Raw genomic sequence first — 14,005 nt, 5'->3', positions numbered from 1 at the left:
GCTGGACATAACCTGTGTGTGCGACCCGCACACACATACATGGACTGTGCTATAGTTTATCTTTTGTTTTTGTGGTTTAGCCAAGTAAGGCAGGCCGAAGAAAGCCACACCAGGTGTACCATGTAAACCTGCTCAAGCCGTGGCAAGATCGGGAACCCGTGGGAACTCCTTGCCTGGGAGCCACTCCCGAAGGCCAGGTGGAAGATGTCATGATAGCGGAGACCCTTTCGCCAGCCCAGAAGCAACAGTGTCGAGAACTGCTCCAGCAGAATCGGGACTAGTTCTCAGAGTTGCCGGGGCATACCCAGGTGGTAAAACATGATGTGCTAACAGAGCCGCATATAAGGGTGAACCTGAAGACATACAGGATTCCTGAAGCACGCCGGGAGGTGATCTCGCTGAGGTGAAGAGGATGTTAGACCTCGGTGTGATCGAGAAGTCAAAGAGTGGATGGTCGAGCCCCATCGTCCTCGTGCCAAAACCCAACGGAGAGTGGAGGTTTTGTAATGATTACCGCCGGCTGAATGAGGTGTCCAAGTGTGACGCATACCCGATGCCCCGCGTCGATGAACTCATCGAGAGGCTTGGACCGACGAGGTACATCACCACTCTGGACCTGACGAAGGGCTACTGGCAGATCCCCATGTCCCAGATGGCCAAGGAGAAGACTTCTTTCTCAACACCTGATGGGTGCTTCCAATACATTCGGATGCCGTTTGGACTACAGGGGGCCCCAGCCACCTTCCAGAGGGCTATGGATCGGATCCTAGCCCCACATAAGAAGTATGCCGCAGCCTATCTTGACGACATTGTAGTCTTTAGCCCAGACTGGGAAAGTCATCTACCTAAACTACAGGCCGTTCTGGATGCTCTAAGAAAGGCGGGATTTACAATAAATCCAAAAATATGCGCTGTTAGAAAAGAGGAGGCCAAGTACTTGGGCTATGTCGTCGGGAGAGGCGAAATAAAGCCGCAAGTTAATAAAGTGGAGGCAATCCAGACCTGGCCGAAACTACTCTCCAAGAAGCAAGTGAGAGCATTCCTGGGAATGGTGGGATATTACTGGCGGTTTATCCCAAATTTTGCCATGATGGCCGCGCCACTGACGGATCTCCTAAAAGGCACCAGATCAACCATGGTGAAGTGGACGGAGGAAACAGAGACTGCGTTTCAACTGTTGAAGTCAGCACTGTGTAAACCGCCGGTCCTGGTCGCACCAGACTCCAAGAAAGAGTTTGTGGTCCAGACGGACGCTTCAGAGGTTGGTCTAGGAGCCGTGCTCTCTCAAGAGATAAATGGAGAAGAACATCCCATTCTCTATTTGAGCCGGAACCTTTCGTCCTGCGAGAAAAACTACGCCATAGTAGAAAAAGAGTGTCTAGCCATACAATGGGCCGTAGATACACTAAGATACTACCTACTAGGCCGAAAGTTTAAGTTGGTATCAGACCATGCCCCGTTGAGATGGTTGAGGGAAAAGAGGGGTAAAAATGCTAGGGTAGCTAGATGGTTCCTAGCTCTTCAGGACTTCAACTTTCACATAGAGCATAGGCCAGGGAAATTACACGGGAACGCTGATGCCCTTTCTAGAATTCCCTGTCTGGTATCGGAAGGTGCCCAAACCACCGGCTTTGGGCAGAGGGGGGGGATATGTGACAGAGTCACTGGTATGATATATGAGGGGAGGTATGTGTCGCACAGGTTGCTAGCCTGTGTGAACTGCAACAAATGAACTTTCTGACAGCATGTTATATGCTGGTGGGTTAGCTCAATTAAAGGGCGTGGTTTTAGGGGAATGAAAGTGATGGGAGGGACGTCATTCCCCATACCTCCACCTCACGGTGTGGCTGAGCATCGTTTAAATGTTCAGCCCTGTTTTTTTTTCTTTGAGTTGTGTTTGGAGAGGCAATGTCTCCAGACTGGACAGCCATAGCTCAGGAGGGAGCTGAAAGCTGGACATAACCTGTGTGTGCGACCCGCACACACATACATGGACTGTGCTATAGTTTATCTTTTATTTTTGTGGTTTAGCCAAGTAAGGCTGTATTTATTTTGCTGGAGTGCAGAGCTTTATGCTGCTAATAAAGCCTGCAAAGAAAAACCCGGGTTCCTGAGTCTACTTCCGGAAGTGGCAGAGCGAGTCGTCTTACCACACTGTGAATCACGTTTGTAGCAAGTTATAACAGCCAGAGAGGCTCTTCTAAGTACTAAAGATGACAATTTTGAGACTGCAGAAATCAGTAAAATTGCATTTTGTGATGAAATCAGTTATTTCGTGGGTGTATTGCAAATAGCAGAAAGTTTAGCAATTTTGTCAATTAAACAAATTTACAATTGGGATGAATAATTTTGATGCAAATGTACATTTTGCATGTCTACATCTACAAACTACCACTTATCTTAAAAACTCCCTTTTTTACAGTCTTAGCTTATCAAGGATACAATGGCACAATCATGTTTGTCACGGCTCTTGCTATTCTATATAAACTCCAAATTCTTTGCATAGGTGTCGGCCATAAAGGAGAAACTCTCACTTCTCAAGAATATTCCTCACTTGTTTACAATCATTATTGTAAGTTGTGATAATGATCAAATCTCAATTTTTTATTCCATCATGCTTTTTTCCCCTTTGGTCCTGTATTCTGTATTCTGTTTCTCCAGCCTCCTGATTAGCCGCTTCAATAATGACTTTGGGGCAATTCCTCTATTTAATCTGTTCCCTATAATCTCAATTTTGTTTTTGCTATCTATTCCAAATAACTCAGAATTCTTCACATCTGAGTAAAAGGCATATTTACCTGAGTTAAGCAAAAAGATTTGCAGGTCCCTTGTTCATTAGCCACATTAGTATTGCATGGGACCCTGCTGGGATTTTGGCATGTAGGAGAAGGTTCACAAGCCTTTGGTCCTGAAAATCTTTTTGCTCAACTCTTATATTTACCTCCCTGTGTTTTCAATGACTGCTTTAATAAATGAAAAAGTTATTTGCAACAACTGAATAAATGTTTTGGCATCTCTTTCACATTATTATCAACCAATATTTGCAAGTCTAAGAACACTTCTTCATTCTTACTTATATTTTCATTACATTTGAAACCTCATTCATTCATATTAAAAAAAATCAGTAAATGTTCTTAATCTTTCCACAGGTCCTTTCAAAATTATAATAATATTGTCAAAAAATCATTCATAATAGTAAATATATGGTAAAAATTTACTATAAGAAAAAACTCCTATAGTTGACCAAATTAATGAAAGGCCCTCCTCAAAGAATAAGATAATTTATAAAAATATAGGAGTATGATGGCAAGTCTCAGGGTAAAATTAGTAAAGTAAAATTAATTTATATTTAATGGGAGCTTTTATTTGCAATTTAGTGGGACTGCAATGGGCACAAATGCAACCCATGTTTATGTAAATCTATATATAGGAGCTTTTAAGCAGCAATTCTTATATAATAATAAAATTACCTACAAGACAATAGCAGCATGATGGCCAGTCTCAGGGTAAAATTAGTAAAGCTCAGTTAATTTATATTTAATGGGAGCTATTATTTGCAATTTACTAGGACAGCAATGGGCACGAAGTGCAACCCCTGTTTATGTAAATCTATATATAGGAGCTTTTAAGCAGGAGTTCTTATATAATAATAAAATTACCTACAAGACAATAGGAGTATGATGGCCAGACTCAGGGTAAAATTAGTAAATCTTTATTCATGGGAAAACACATAGTAAAAATGACAAAAAAGAGGATGTCAGACAGAAGACAACGCCAGAGAGTAAGGCCACAAAACAACTTGGCGAATTTGTCATACGAACAAGTAATCAATCTTCAATAGGCACATATATAGAAGGTGACAGCAGAACCAGAGAAGATATTGAGTTATAGATTATAGTAAAGAGAGGACAGGTAACTCATTGTAAGAATGCAAGGGTAAGCATATCAATAAGCAGTATATATACTGAGGAAGACCATAGTGGTTCCCACAAGAATTCATTTTTACTATGTGTTTTTCTATCAATAAAGATTTACTGATTTTACCCTGAGAATGGCCATCATACTAATGTCTTGTAGCTAATCTTATTATATATTATTATATAAGAACTCCAGCTCAAAAGACCCCCTATGCAGATATACATAAACAGGGGTTGCATTTAGTGCCCATTGCAGTCCCAGTAATTTGCAAATAAAATCTCCCATTAAATAAAAATTAATTGAGCTTTAAAATAAACTTCATTGTATCTACTATGAATTGTTGTTGAGACATTGCCATTAATGAATCAGTTTTAAGTCATTCTGCCATTACTTGTTACGCTTGTTCATGGGCAACACTTGTATAAACGGCCGCTGTATCTAAAGTGATCCAATTCCTATCAATTTGACAACTATTTTTCTTTTTCTTTCATGTTTCTACACAAACTATATGTATCTGAGATGGTAATCCGATATGTTATGCATATAGCCTGTGACTTCCATCTTATGAACTCTTACCCTTTCAAAAAGAAAAGGAAGTTTCTAAGAAACAATTCTCATTTCTTTCATTGGTATGTATACTGTATTGATATAATAATGAAAGTGAAAATGTACTTCCATGGAAAACACTTTTCAGAAATTGCACCAATCAGGATGGGGCACATTATAGTCAATGACTAAAATTGACAATAAAAAGAAGAGAAGCCGTTCTTCAAAAGAAAGGAGAACAAGAGAAGATACAACACAGCCGGGTAAGAAAAGACCTCTGCATGGTCGATATGATCTTATATCATATTTTTCTAATTGACTGTATGGGTTGGACATAATTTTATGCCAAAAACTGCTGCAAATTCCATGTTTTCCTTGTTTGGTTTTTACGCTGATTTGCTACATATTTATCCTTCAGTAATACTACAACATTTCCACTCTAAAATTTGCATGTAATACTCTAGTACGGCGCCTTATAGGGTGCAGGCAAGTATTAATATATAGATAAAAGAGCAGAGGCACGAGGGAGGTTTATCATGTGCAACATTTTGGAACTAATTTTGATGGAAGTAATAATGCTGGTATTTGCAACAAATTTATGAAAAGTTGCCTGGAAAAGAATAATAAATTTGTTGCTTTTTTAAAAAGCTGCATCCGTAAGTATGTCCAGGTCCTGGTCAAGCAACAAACTATGCCTACTTGTATCCTCACCTAATGATCTTCCGCTGCTCCTCTTCCTCCTGCCATGGTCCCCCACTGTTTTTCATCTTCCTGGAGCAATGCATGACCCTGTACCCAATCCCTGAGCACAGCGATGACCAATGTGTGTGAACCATGCAGTGACATGGAGGAGCAGAAGTGATCTTGTAGGTATTTTCTTTTTTTTAATTTTAGATGGTCGCCCTGATTTACAAATGTCAGATGCTCAGTGTGTCCTCCATATACTTCCTCCTCTATAGCTACAGTCACATGCTTTGCAAAAAATCTAGGTTAATATTTGGCCGTGTCACAGAAAAAAAATGATAAGCTTGCCATTATTCTCACAAATTAGCCTCAGTTAGTGTCAAGTACACGGCCGAAATCCGAGGGTGAGGTGTCTGTCACTTCTCAAAATCATGGGGTGTCGTCTATGGACTTAACATAGGCAGGATCTATAAACTGGGGGAACAGACAGCCAAAATCGCACCATGCATGCCAAACTATTTATTTCTTTATCTTCTGCACACTTTATTCACACTATCCTGGAGCGCCGTCACTTTTTATAGGTGCAATATAAAACCACAATGAGTTAGAATTAGTGATGAGCGAGTATGTTCAGTTAACCCTTTCGGCAAGTATGCTCGGGCGAGTACCAAGTATCTTCAGCGTACTCGGTGATATGTGTGAATCACTTGCAACTGTTTTACAGCTTTAATACATGTGAGGAATGCTTGTTTCTTTCGCATTCCTCACAAGTATTAAAGCTGTCAAAAAGTCGCAAATCATGCACATGGAGTGATTCACACATATCACCGAGCAGCTGTAACTACTCGGTACTCGCCCGAGCATACTCGGAACAGAACATACTCGCTCATCACTAGTTATAATGATTAGCCGTGATATACAGTCGAGAAATACAGATATGAACTCGTCACCGGCGGCGAAATGATGAGAATTCTGAACAAAATCCTCCAGCTTCAAAAATATCACAGACTCATCCCATAAGAGCGGTCCGGGAATTTCCGGAGGGTGGGCTGTCAAGATGCAGTAAAATGGGTCACATGGCATCCATGTGACCTTCTGGACCACCGTGATCTCAAATGGACAGGCTATTTTTGTTGGATATTATACAAATCTAGCAGGAAAAATTGAGGCTTCTTTTGCATGACGTATTATAGCGGTATTATAAGGGAAATATCTCCATTATAACAATCTTGTATGTCCCAGACAATAGAAGCTGCCATTCTAATGTGTCCATTTGTGGTGTAATTTCTGCAACTTTTAAGCCTCCAGAATAAATTAAGACATCAAACTCCAAAATTACTTCACCCCTCAGATCAGAACCATAAATAAAGTCAGCCCTATCTTACTCTTACTTTACATTTAAAAAGAACCTGTCAGCGTGATCTTATAATATAAAGTAAACACATGGCTGTAATGGCGCTGTAAGACTGATTAAATTGATACCTTGGGAGAAGAAATCTGATTTGTTGTTCTTCTGTGCACTGCTTCTTCTCCTCCCTGTCTGTTATTCCCCAGCCCCTCCACCTGCCTCCGGTCTGTTATTCCCCGGCCCCTCCACCTGCCTCCAGTCTGTTATTCCCCGGCCCCTCCACCTGCCTCCAGTCTGTTATTCCCCAGCCCCTCCACCTGCCTCCGGTCTGTTATTCCCCGGCCCCTCCACCTGCCTCCAGTCTGTTATTCCCCGGCCCCTCCACCTGCCTCCAGTCTGTTATTCCCCGGCCCCTCCACCTGCCTCCGGTCTGTTATTCCCCGGCCCCTCCGCCTGCCTCCGGTCTGTTATTCCCCGGCCCCTCCGCCTGCCTCTGATCTGTTATTCCCCGGCCCCTCCGCCTGCCTCTGGTCTGTTACTCCCCGGCCCCTCCGCCTGCCTCCGGTCTGTTATTCTCTGGTCCCTCCGCCTGCCTCTGGTCTGTGTTTCTCCGGTCCCCCCGCCTGCCTCTGGTCTGTTATTCTCCGACCCCTCTGCCTGCCTCTGATCTGTTATTCCCCGGCCCCTCCGCCTGCCTCTGGTCTGTTACTCCCCGGCCCCTCCGCCTGCCTCCGGTCTGTTATTCTCTGGTCCCTCCGCCTGCCTCTGGTCTGTTATTCCCCAGCCCCTCCGTCTGCCTCCGGTCTGTTATTCCCCATCCTCTGCGTCTGCCTCCGATCTGTTATTCCACTGTCCCTCCACCTGCTTCCAGTCTGTTATTCCCCGGCTCCTCCGCCTGCTTCTGGTCTGTTATTCTTCGGCCCCTCCATCTGCTTCTGGTCTGTTATTTTCTGGCCCTTCCGCCTGCCTCCGGTCTGTTATTCCCCGGCCCATCCTCCGGCCTCTGATCTGTGAATGACTGGCCTCCACTGTTTGAAATCAGTGACCTGTCATTCAAAGACCGGAGGGAGGCTGAAGGGCCGGGGAATCACAGACAGGGAGGAGAAGACCCAGTGCACAGTCCAGCCCCTATACACCAAAATCTAGTTAGCATGAAACTATTTTACCTACGTGTTTCTGGCGTACTTTATGTCCTTATTCTTGGTGTGTTGTGTATAAATTTGCCCCGCAATCTATAAGAAAATTTTATTATCAATGAATAAATTTAAGTTACAGAAGACTTTAAAATGTTAATCCTTTTTCATTCCAAAATGTGTAGAATATTGGTGGACGCTGAATTCAAGAATAGTGGAAAATGCCAAAAAATCTAATCAAAAATCCCTGCGGAGATGGTAAATATAAAAGAAATGTTGATTATGTTTTTTTTTATGCCACATAGGAATAGTGACCGTGGTGAAGCCCCTTAGTGTTCTCACACATGACCTCCACGCAATATGATGTCTCAAAGATGCCCCCACAGTGCCCCCACACAGTATGATGCCCCCACAGTACCCTACACACAGTATGATGCCCCCACAGTTCCTGACACACAGTATGATGCCCCCACAGTACCCAACACACAGTATGATGCCCCCACAGTATCGACACACAGTATGATGTCGCCACACAGTATGATGCCTCTACAGTGCTCCCCACACAGCATGATGTCCCCAGAGTGCCCCTGATGCAGTATGATGCCCTCACAGTGCCCCCGCACAATATGATGCCTCCACAGTGCTCCCTACACAGTATGATGCCCCCAAAGTGCCCCACACACAGTATGATACCCCCACACAGTTTGACGTCTCTAAAAAACAATATAATGCATCTACATGGCCCAGACCAACATATGATGCCCCCATAGTGCCCCTCACACATTATGATGTCCCCTCGCCCTCTTTCCATGCTGAGCGCAGCAGATTTGCAGGTCTTCTCCGGTCTGCGCTGTGTGTGGCTTGGCACAGCAGCCGTGGACTCCCGACACGGGACGGGCACACGCTGAATGGTGGAGCAGGGAGATGATTGCTCCACCATTGTATTCACCTGTATCATTGTACTGTATATTTTGTATTCTCTGGTACAGAGGGGCTAAAATATTGGGAAGACGTTCAGAATGGAGGAGACGGGTGGAGAGTGGAGGATCTCCCAGGAGACACCTTGCAAAACTTTCCATTTCACGGGAAGTACTTTGCAACATCGTTTGGGTACGTAACTGACATAGAAATAGATGAGATCGAGATGATCGTTATTATGGCAGGTGGCAGTGGTGGCTTTCATTATAGAGGTGGTCCAGGATAAAATAACATGGCTGCCTTCTTCCAGCACCACAACTGTCCATGGGTTCTGTGTGGTCTTGCAGCTCAGCCCCATTCAGGGCCAAGACAACATATTTTGGTGCCCTAAGCAGATTAGATAAATTGCGCCCCAACCCACCTTCAGTTAATTAATAACTATTTTAAGGGTATGTTCACATGGTACCCTTTTGCTGCTTTTTTCCAGCGCCTGGAGTAACAGGACGGTGGAGCAGTGAGGTATCGCTCTCACTGGTCTCCATACTCCAGCTCCAGTGACGCTTCTCTCCTCGCTCACACTGATAAAGGCGCTTGCTGAACGCTTCCATTAGAGAAGGGAGTAATTTTTCTAATAATCAATTCATATTGCGCCCCCTGTCATCTGCAGCGAGGTGGCGCCCAAGGCAGGCTCCTATCCCACCTATCCCTCGACCTTGCCCTGTTACTATTAAAGGGGTTTTTCACCTGCAATGATGTTCTGGTACCCGCTCCAGTGGCAGCCGGATGTAATGGGGTAGTGGTTACGGTGTAGTGATCGCTCTGGGGTCTGAGCTGCAGTACCTGAGAGTGGCCCCTAAACAGTGTATGGCGCTGCGGTGTTCCTGAGTCCACTCACTCTTTACACCAGGCGAATGCCAATGAGGGGGCTGCGTGTTGATCCCCTAATCTAATATTGATGGCCTATCCTAGGAATAAGTCATAAATATCGGGGAAGTGGAAAACCCTTTTAAAGTAGATGAGCATTAAGATGCAATACCACACACAACCTGAGGACTGGTGTGGCGCTGTTTGGATGATCCTTTTGAACAAAGTGCACAAACACTTTCACATACATGATCTTCTCCTCCCAGGTTGTGCAGTAAATCCCAAGTGATCGATCTCCTTAAGGAAGGATATACCAAGGACACTCTGGATGCCCAACCTCACATTGTGGTCAGCGACTGGTGAGATGATTTGTGTCTTGGAAAGATGGGTGACAGTCAGTTTGGTGGTCATTATAGCTCCTACAAGCAGCTATCTGCTCGCCAACTGTTATCTGCTATGCGGGTGTATTACTTGGCAGATTCACTAGTCTGGAGTTGGGTCAAGCCGGGTAAGAGTTGGGCAGTAATGGTGGTCATCTCAGACAACTCCTTTTTGTTCCAGGCATGCAGCTCGCACTGACTGTGGATGCTCGTATGATCTGAGCGTGCAGCTGTTGTCCGATAAACGTGAGGTCATCGGTGAATTCAACATCCAGTACAAAACTATCCCGAGCACGGACGGCTCCTGGAGACAGGTGAGAAGCTACCACCGTGCCGAAGAGGCGGACATGTCATCTACTATGTGCAGCTTGGCTTCTGTACAATCTTGTGGAAAATGTGTCTATTGACCGATGATTATTTTGCAGGTCAGTCATACATTCTGGAAATACGGCCCCGGAGTGCGTTTCATCAAGTTCACACACAGTGGAAAAGATACGCGTGATTGGAAGGGTTGGTATGGAGTGCGGCTGACCAACAGCAGCGTGACGATCGAAGCCTAGAATTCAACTACGCAATAGAAATTATATTCCTGTGCCACTTGGCCGGATCTTTCTGTTTCCATGTGAACTAATAAAATGACTGATACGAGGCCGCTGCTTTTTGTCATTATTCTGAGTGTCATTCTTGTATTTGAGACCCCACATCATGGTTTGCGAACATTTCAGCTGTCTACAGACAAGAGATTCCTGCAATGTCTGGTGGGTCGTTGACCTTAGATCCGTGTTTTGTTCCATCCATCGTGTCTATTGTCAGTTTTAGATTTCAGAGACACAATCTTTCATTCTGAATGTTCTACTGTCCCCACTATTGTTCCACCATAAATAGTCTCAGATCTAAAGATTCACTGTCTTGACCTAAGACTACCAACTAAGTGTTGAACCCAAAGAGTCATTGTTGTGGTGGGTCGTAGACCTTAGATCCTTGTTTGGTTCCATCTTTTGTGTCTGGTGTTAGTTTTGGTTTTCAGACATCCAATCGTTCATTCCAAAAGTTCCACAGAACCCACTACCATTCCAACATGGACAGGTTTTGTGCTAGACACTCCATTTACAGATCCCTGACTTTAAATCCTGTATAAAGATTTGGACTTACACAGGAGCACCTTGGCTGAGGCCACAGAGTTGGCTGCTGTTGAGTGGTCCATGTTGGCAATAAGAATAGTCATGTAGCCGGGTCAGAATTAGGAAGTACGGGTGTCGTGTATCTGGGTTCGAATCTCTTGAGTCCGTGCTTGTGGTCAGCTTCTCTGTCCACCGAGCCACAGCAGATACACGTTTTCTCTGGGTGTTTAGTTTCTGTTATCCTTGCTTCTGGCTTTTTAGGGTAACAGGTGTTTTCATTTAATAATTTTTCTGCCCTATCACCTTTCGGGTGTGGCTTTATGTACTTTCCCCCTGCTGGTATTTCCTGCTGGTGATAGTCTCATTTGGATGTCCCAAACCAGTCAGTGAAAGACCAGCTAGGGCTTATCTCTCTGCTGTTTATGTTCTTTACTCTGCACCTATCTTCTGTTTCTTTTTAGGAAGTAGGCGGCATATTCTCTAACAGTATGTACTTAATCCTTAATTTTGTATTTTGTGGTTTGTTTTACTTATTCTGGGATCTCTTTCTATCTCAGCACGCTTTCCCTTCTGAAGGTAATTTGCACTTTGCTCTGCCCTTCGGTTTTATAGGAGGAACGTGAAGCGCTTGATGGCCTTTCAGGCAGCACAGGTCCGAGTTGCCATTGTCTAGTCTGTGGTTAGGGCTTTCTCAGCTCACGCAGGAACCACTAGGGACTGCGGGGTCTCAAGTCTGTACAGGACTCGGCAGGGTCAGTTGCAGTTTTTAGTGTGTTACCTATTTTCCCGAGTGAGTTGCTGCACAATCATGAGAACAGGTAGGTACATAATCATCAGGCAGGAGAAGCATCAGTACACAAGCCGAAGTAAAAATCAGGAATATCCACAAAGCCACAGGAGCTGAGACTCCCCAACACCAGAACTAGATAGGTTATAACTGGCAGTAGGAACTGATTCCCAGGGGCCTCAACCATGGCTGACAGTAAGAAGAAAGACAAACTAACCAGGATTTATCCCCAAAGCTTCCAGACTGGCCAGAGCCACAACTTCCAGGAGGCTACTGAATAGTCACGGTGCGTCATCAGACCATTGAAGCAGGAATAGAGGGGACAGGCCCCGGCACAGATGTCACGTAATATTCTCAGATCCAAAGATTCTGTGGCGCCCAGGGGATGGGGACTACTCGGCGCCCGGGCCTTAATGCCTGGTCTTGGGGGACGTCGCGGTGGTCGGCTCCCAGGCCCGTACCCTGGGGTCTCTCTTAAAAAAGGGGAAATTGAAATGTCAAAGTTCGTGACGCCACCTGTGGTGTCTGGTGAGGATCACCAGAGCTGCGGCAGTCCACTGAGGCCGGTGTCACGGCAGCTTTGATGGTGTAGCTCCCCACAGGTGGAGCTAGGCCTCAGGGCAGGGATGTTTGACGAGGTGCACGATATGGCGGTGATCCAGCCGGGTCCAAGGAAGAACAGGGGACACACACACACGGTTTGCTTCTGTACATTTTACTGGTGGGAATGCAGGTACAGTCCGAAGCACTGTAGGGTGAGGGGTGCACTGCAGGACTCTCCCCAGTGAGCAGGTTTAGGGCCTCCTGTTTCTTCGCCGCTTAGTGTTAGTCTCTGGCCTGCCTGGAGCTAGTCTCTGTTCTGCACCGGCTGATCCTGTGGTAGGGCCTTCTGTTGGAGTACACACTCCCTGGTATATGGGGGCCTCTGTAACTCCTGACCCTGGTATAACAGTCAGCGTTTGGTATTCCTGGGACCTGTAGTTCGCCAGGGGTTCTGGTTGTCTTCTGCTGGGTATAAAGAATCCCTGCAGACTTGGACACAGTGTCCGGTATATGGTTTCTGGAGTGAGCAGGTAAAGCTCCTCTGCCCCCAATGCTACTCAATCCTCTAGCCTTCGGCCTACTAGGGCCCTCACTAGGCTATACACACTGGCAGTTAGGTGGCTGCCTCTTCTGCTGTTCTCTGAGCGTCAGCAACGCTCCTAGCTCACTTAACTCGAGCTGCTTGAGTCTGACTGAGCTCCACTGCAGACTGACCTGTTTCTCTGTGTCTCACTCTGCAGGAACTGGCTGTGGACTCCAGACTGTTCTGTCTCCACTCTCTTCCTGAGGAGAACTCACTCACAGACTCTCTCCTTCTGTGTCTGAGCAGAAAACTGCTGAATCACTGTCTGGGCTGCCTAGCTCCACCATCCCTATTTATATCCCTATCAGGCTCCCTCTGGTGGTCTGAGGTGGAAGATGGAGGTGTGTGTGTGCTCTGAGGGCCTCTTGTGGAGAAAACCTGAAATGCACCCCTCCAGGATCTGTGGCTCCATGCACAGCAGGGTGTCACAATTCCTTGTCTTGATCTAAGACTCCAAACTAAGTATTGGACCTAAAGAGTCATTGTTGTTTACGTTACCCCGGATCGGCACTGGATATTCCATTCAGGTTGTATTTGAACCTTCACGCCGAGACCCTGCAACAGAGGAAACAGACACCGGCGCATCTGTCCGATGTTTCCCCCTTCTTCAAGCAGTTACCCCTGAAACATTTTTTTTCATCACCCTTGATGGTTTCTAGATTCCTTTTCCACATAATTTCTTGGAAACACCGCAGTGTTCTAGAAGGTTTCATCTCTCAAGTGCAATGTAATCAGTTTCTGCTTCTCTGATAATGCAGACAGTCGTGGCCAAAGTTTGGAGACTGACACTAATTTTGGTTTTTACACATTTTGCTGCTTCAATGTTTGAAACCTTTAAGTCAGATGTTTCTATGGTTGCTGAAAAAAGATTATAAACATTTAAGAAGTTTTAAACCTTTATTGACAAATACATGAAGTTTATGAAAAGACTCAATATTTCCATATCTATATCTATATGACAATAATGTCAGCACTCCAGATGTGAAATAATGAAAATACGGTGATTTTTATTCACCCATGGGGGCATATATACCAGTGCAGGATCGGGGACATATACACCAGGAAGGGTCCCAGGATGGGGGGGCATATATACCAGGAAAAGGCCAGGATGGGGGGCATATATACCAGGAAGGGGTCAGGATGGGGGGCATATATACCAGGAAGGGGTCAGGATGGGGGG

General features: G+C 45.2%; 1 protein-coding gene across 1 annotated transcript; it reads left to right on the top strand.

Moving 5' to 3' along the window:
- The first annotated feature begins 4,610 nt into the window (after positions 1-4,610).
- Positions 4,611-10,433, top strand: LOC141171760 (F-box only protein 2-like). Its single transcript, XM_073655400.1, has 6 exons — positions 4,611-4,727; positions 7,815-7,887; positions 8,619-8,739; positions 9,678-9,770; positions 9,973-10,105; positions 10,217-10,433. Exons 2-6 carry the CDS (start codon positions 7,851-7,853, stop codon positions 10,349-10,351), a joined length of 519 nt encoding a protein of 172 aa, XP_073511501.1. The 5' UTR covers positions 4,611-4,727; positions 7,815-7,850; the 3' UTR covers positions 10,352-10,433.
- The last annotated feature ends 3,572 nt before the right edge of the window (positions 10,434-14,005 follow it).

This window comes from Phyllobates terribilis, unplaced genomic scaffold (genome assembly GCF_046119375.1).
Source record: "Phyllobates terribilis strain yellow unplaced genomic scaffold, ASM4611937v1 Scaffold_12__6_contigs__length_324123572, whole genome shotgun sequence".
NCBI classification, from domain to species: Eukaryota; Metazoa; Chordata; class Amphibia; order Anura; family Dendrobatidae; genus Phyllobates; species Phyllobates terribilis.
Note: the sequence above shows the minus strand (reverse complement) of the source record. Positions and strands in the feature narration are given on the sequence as shown.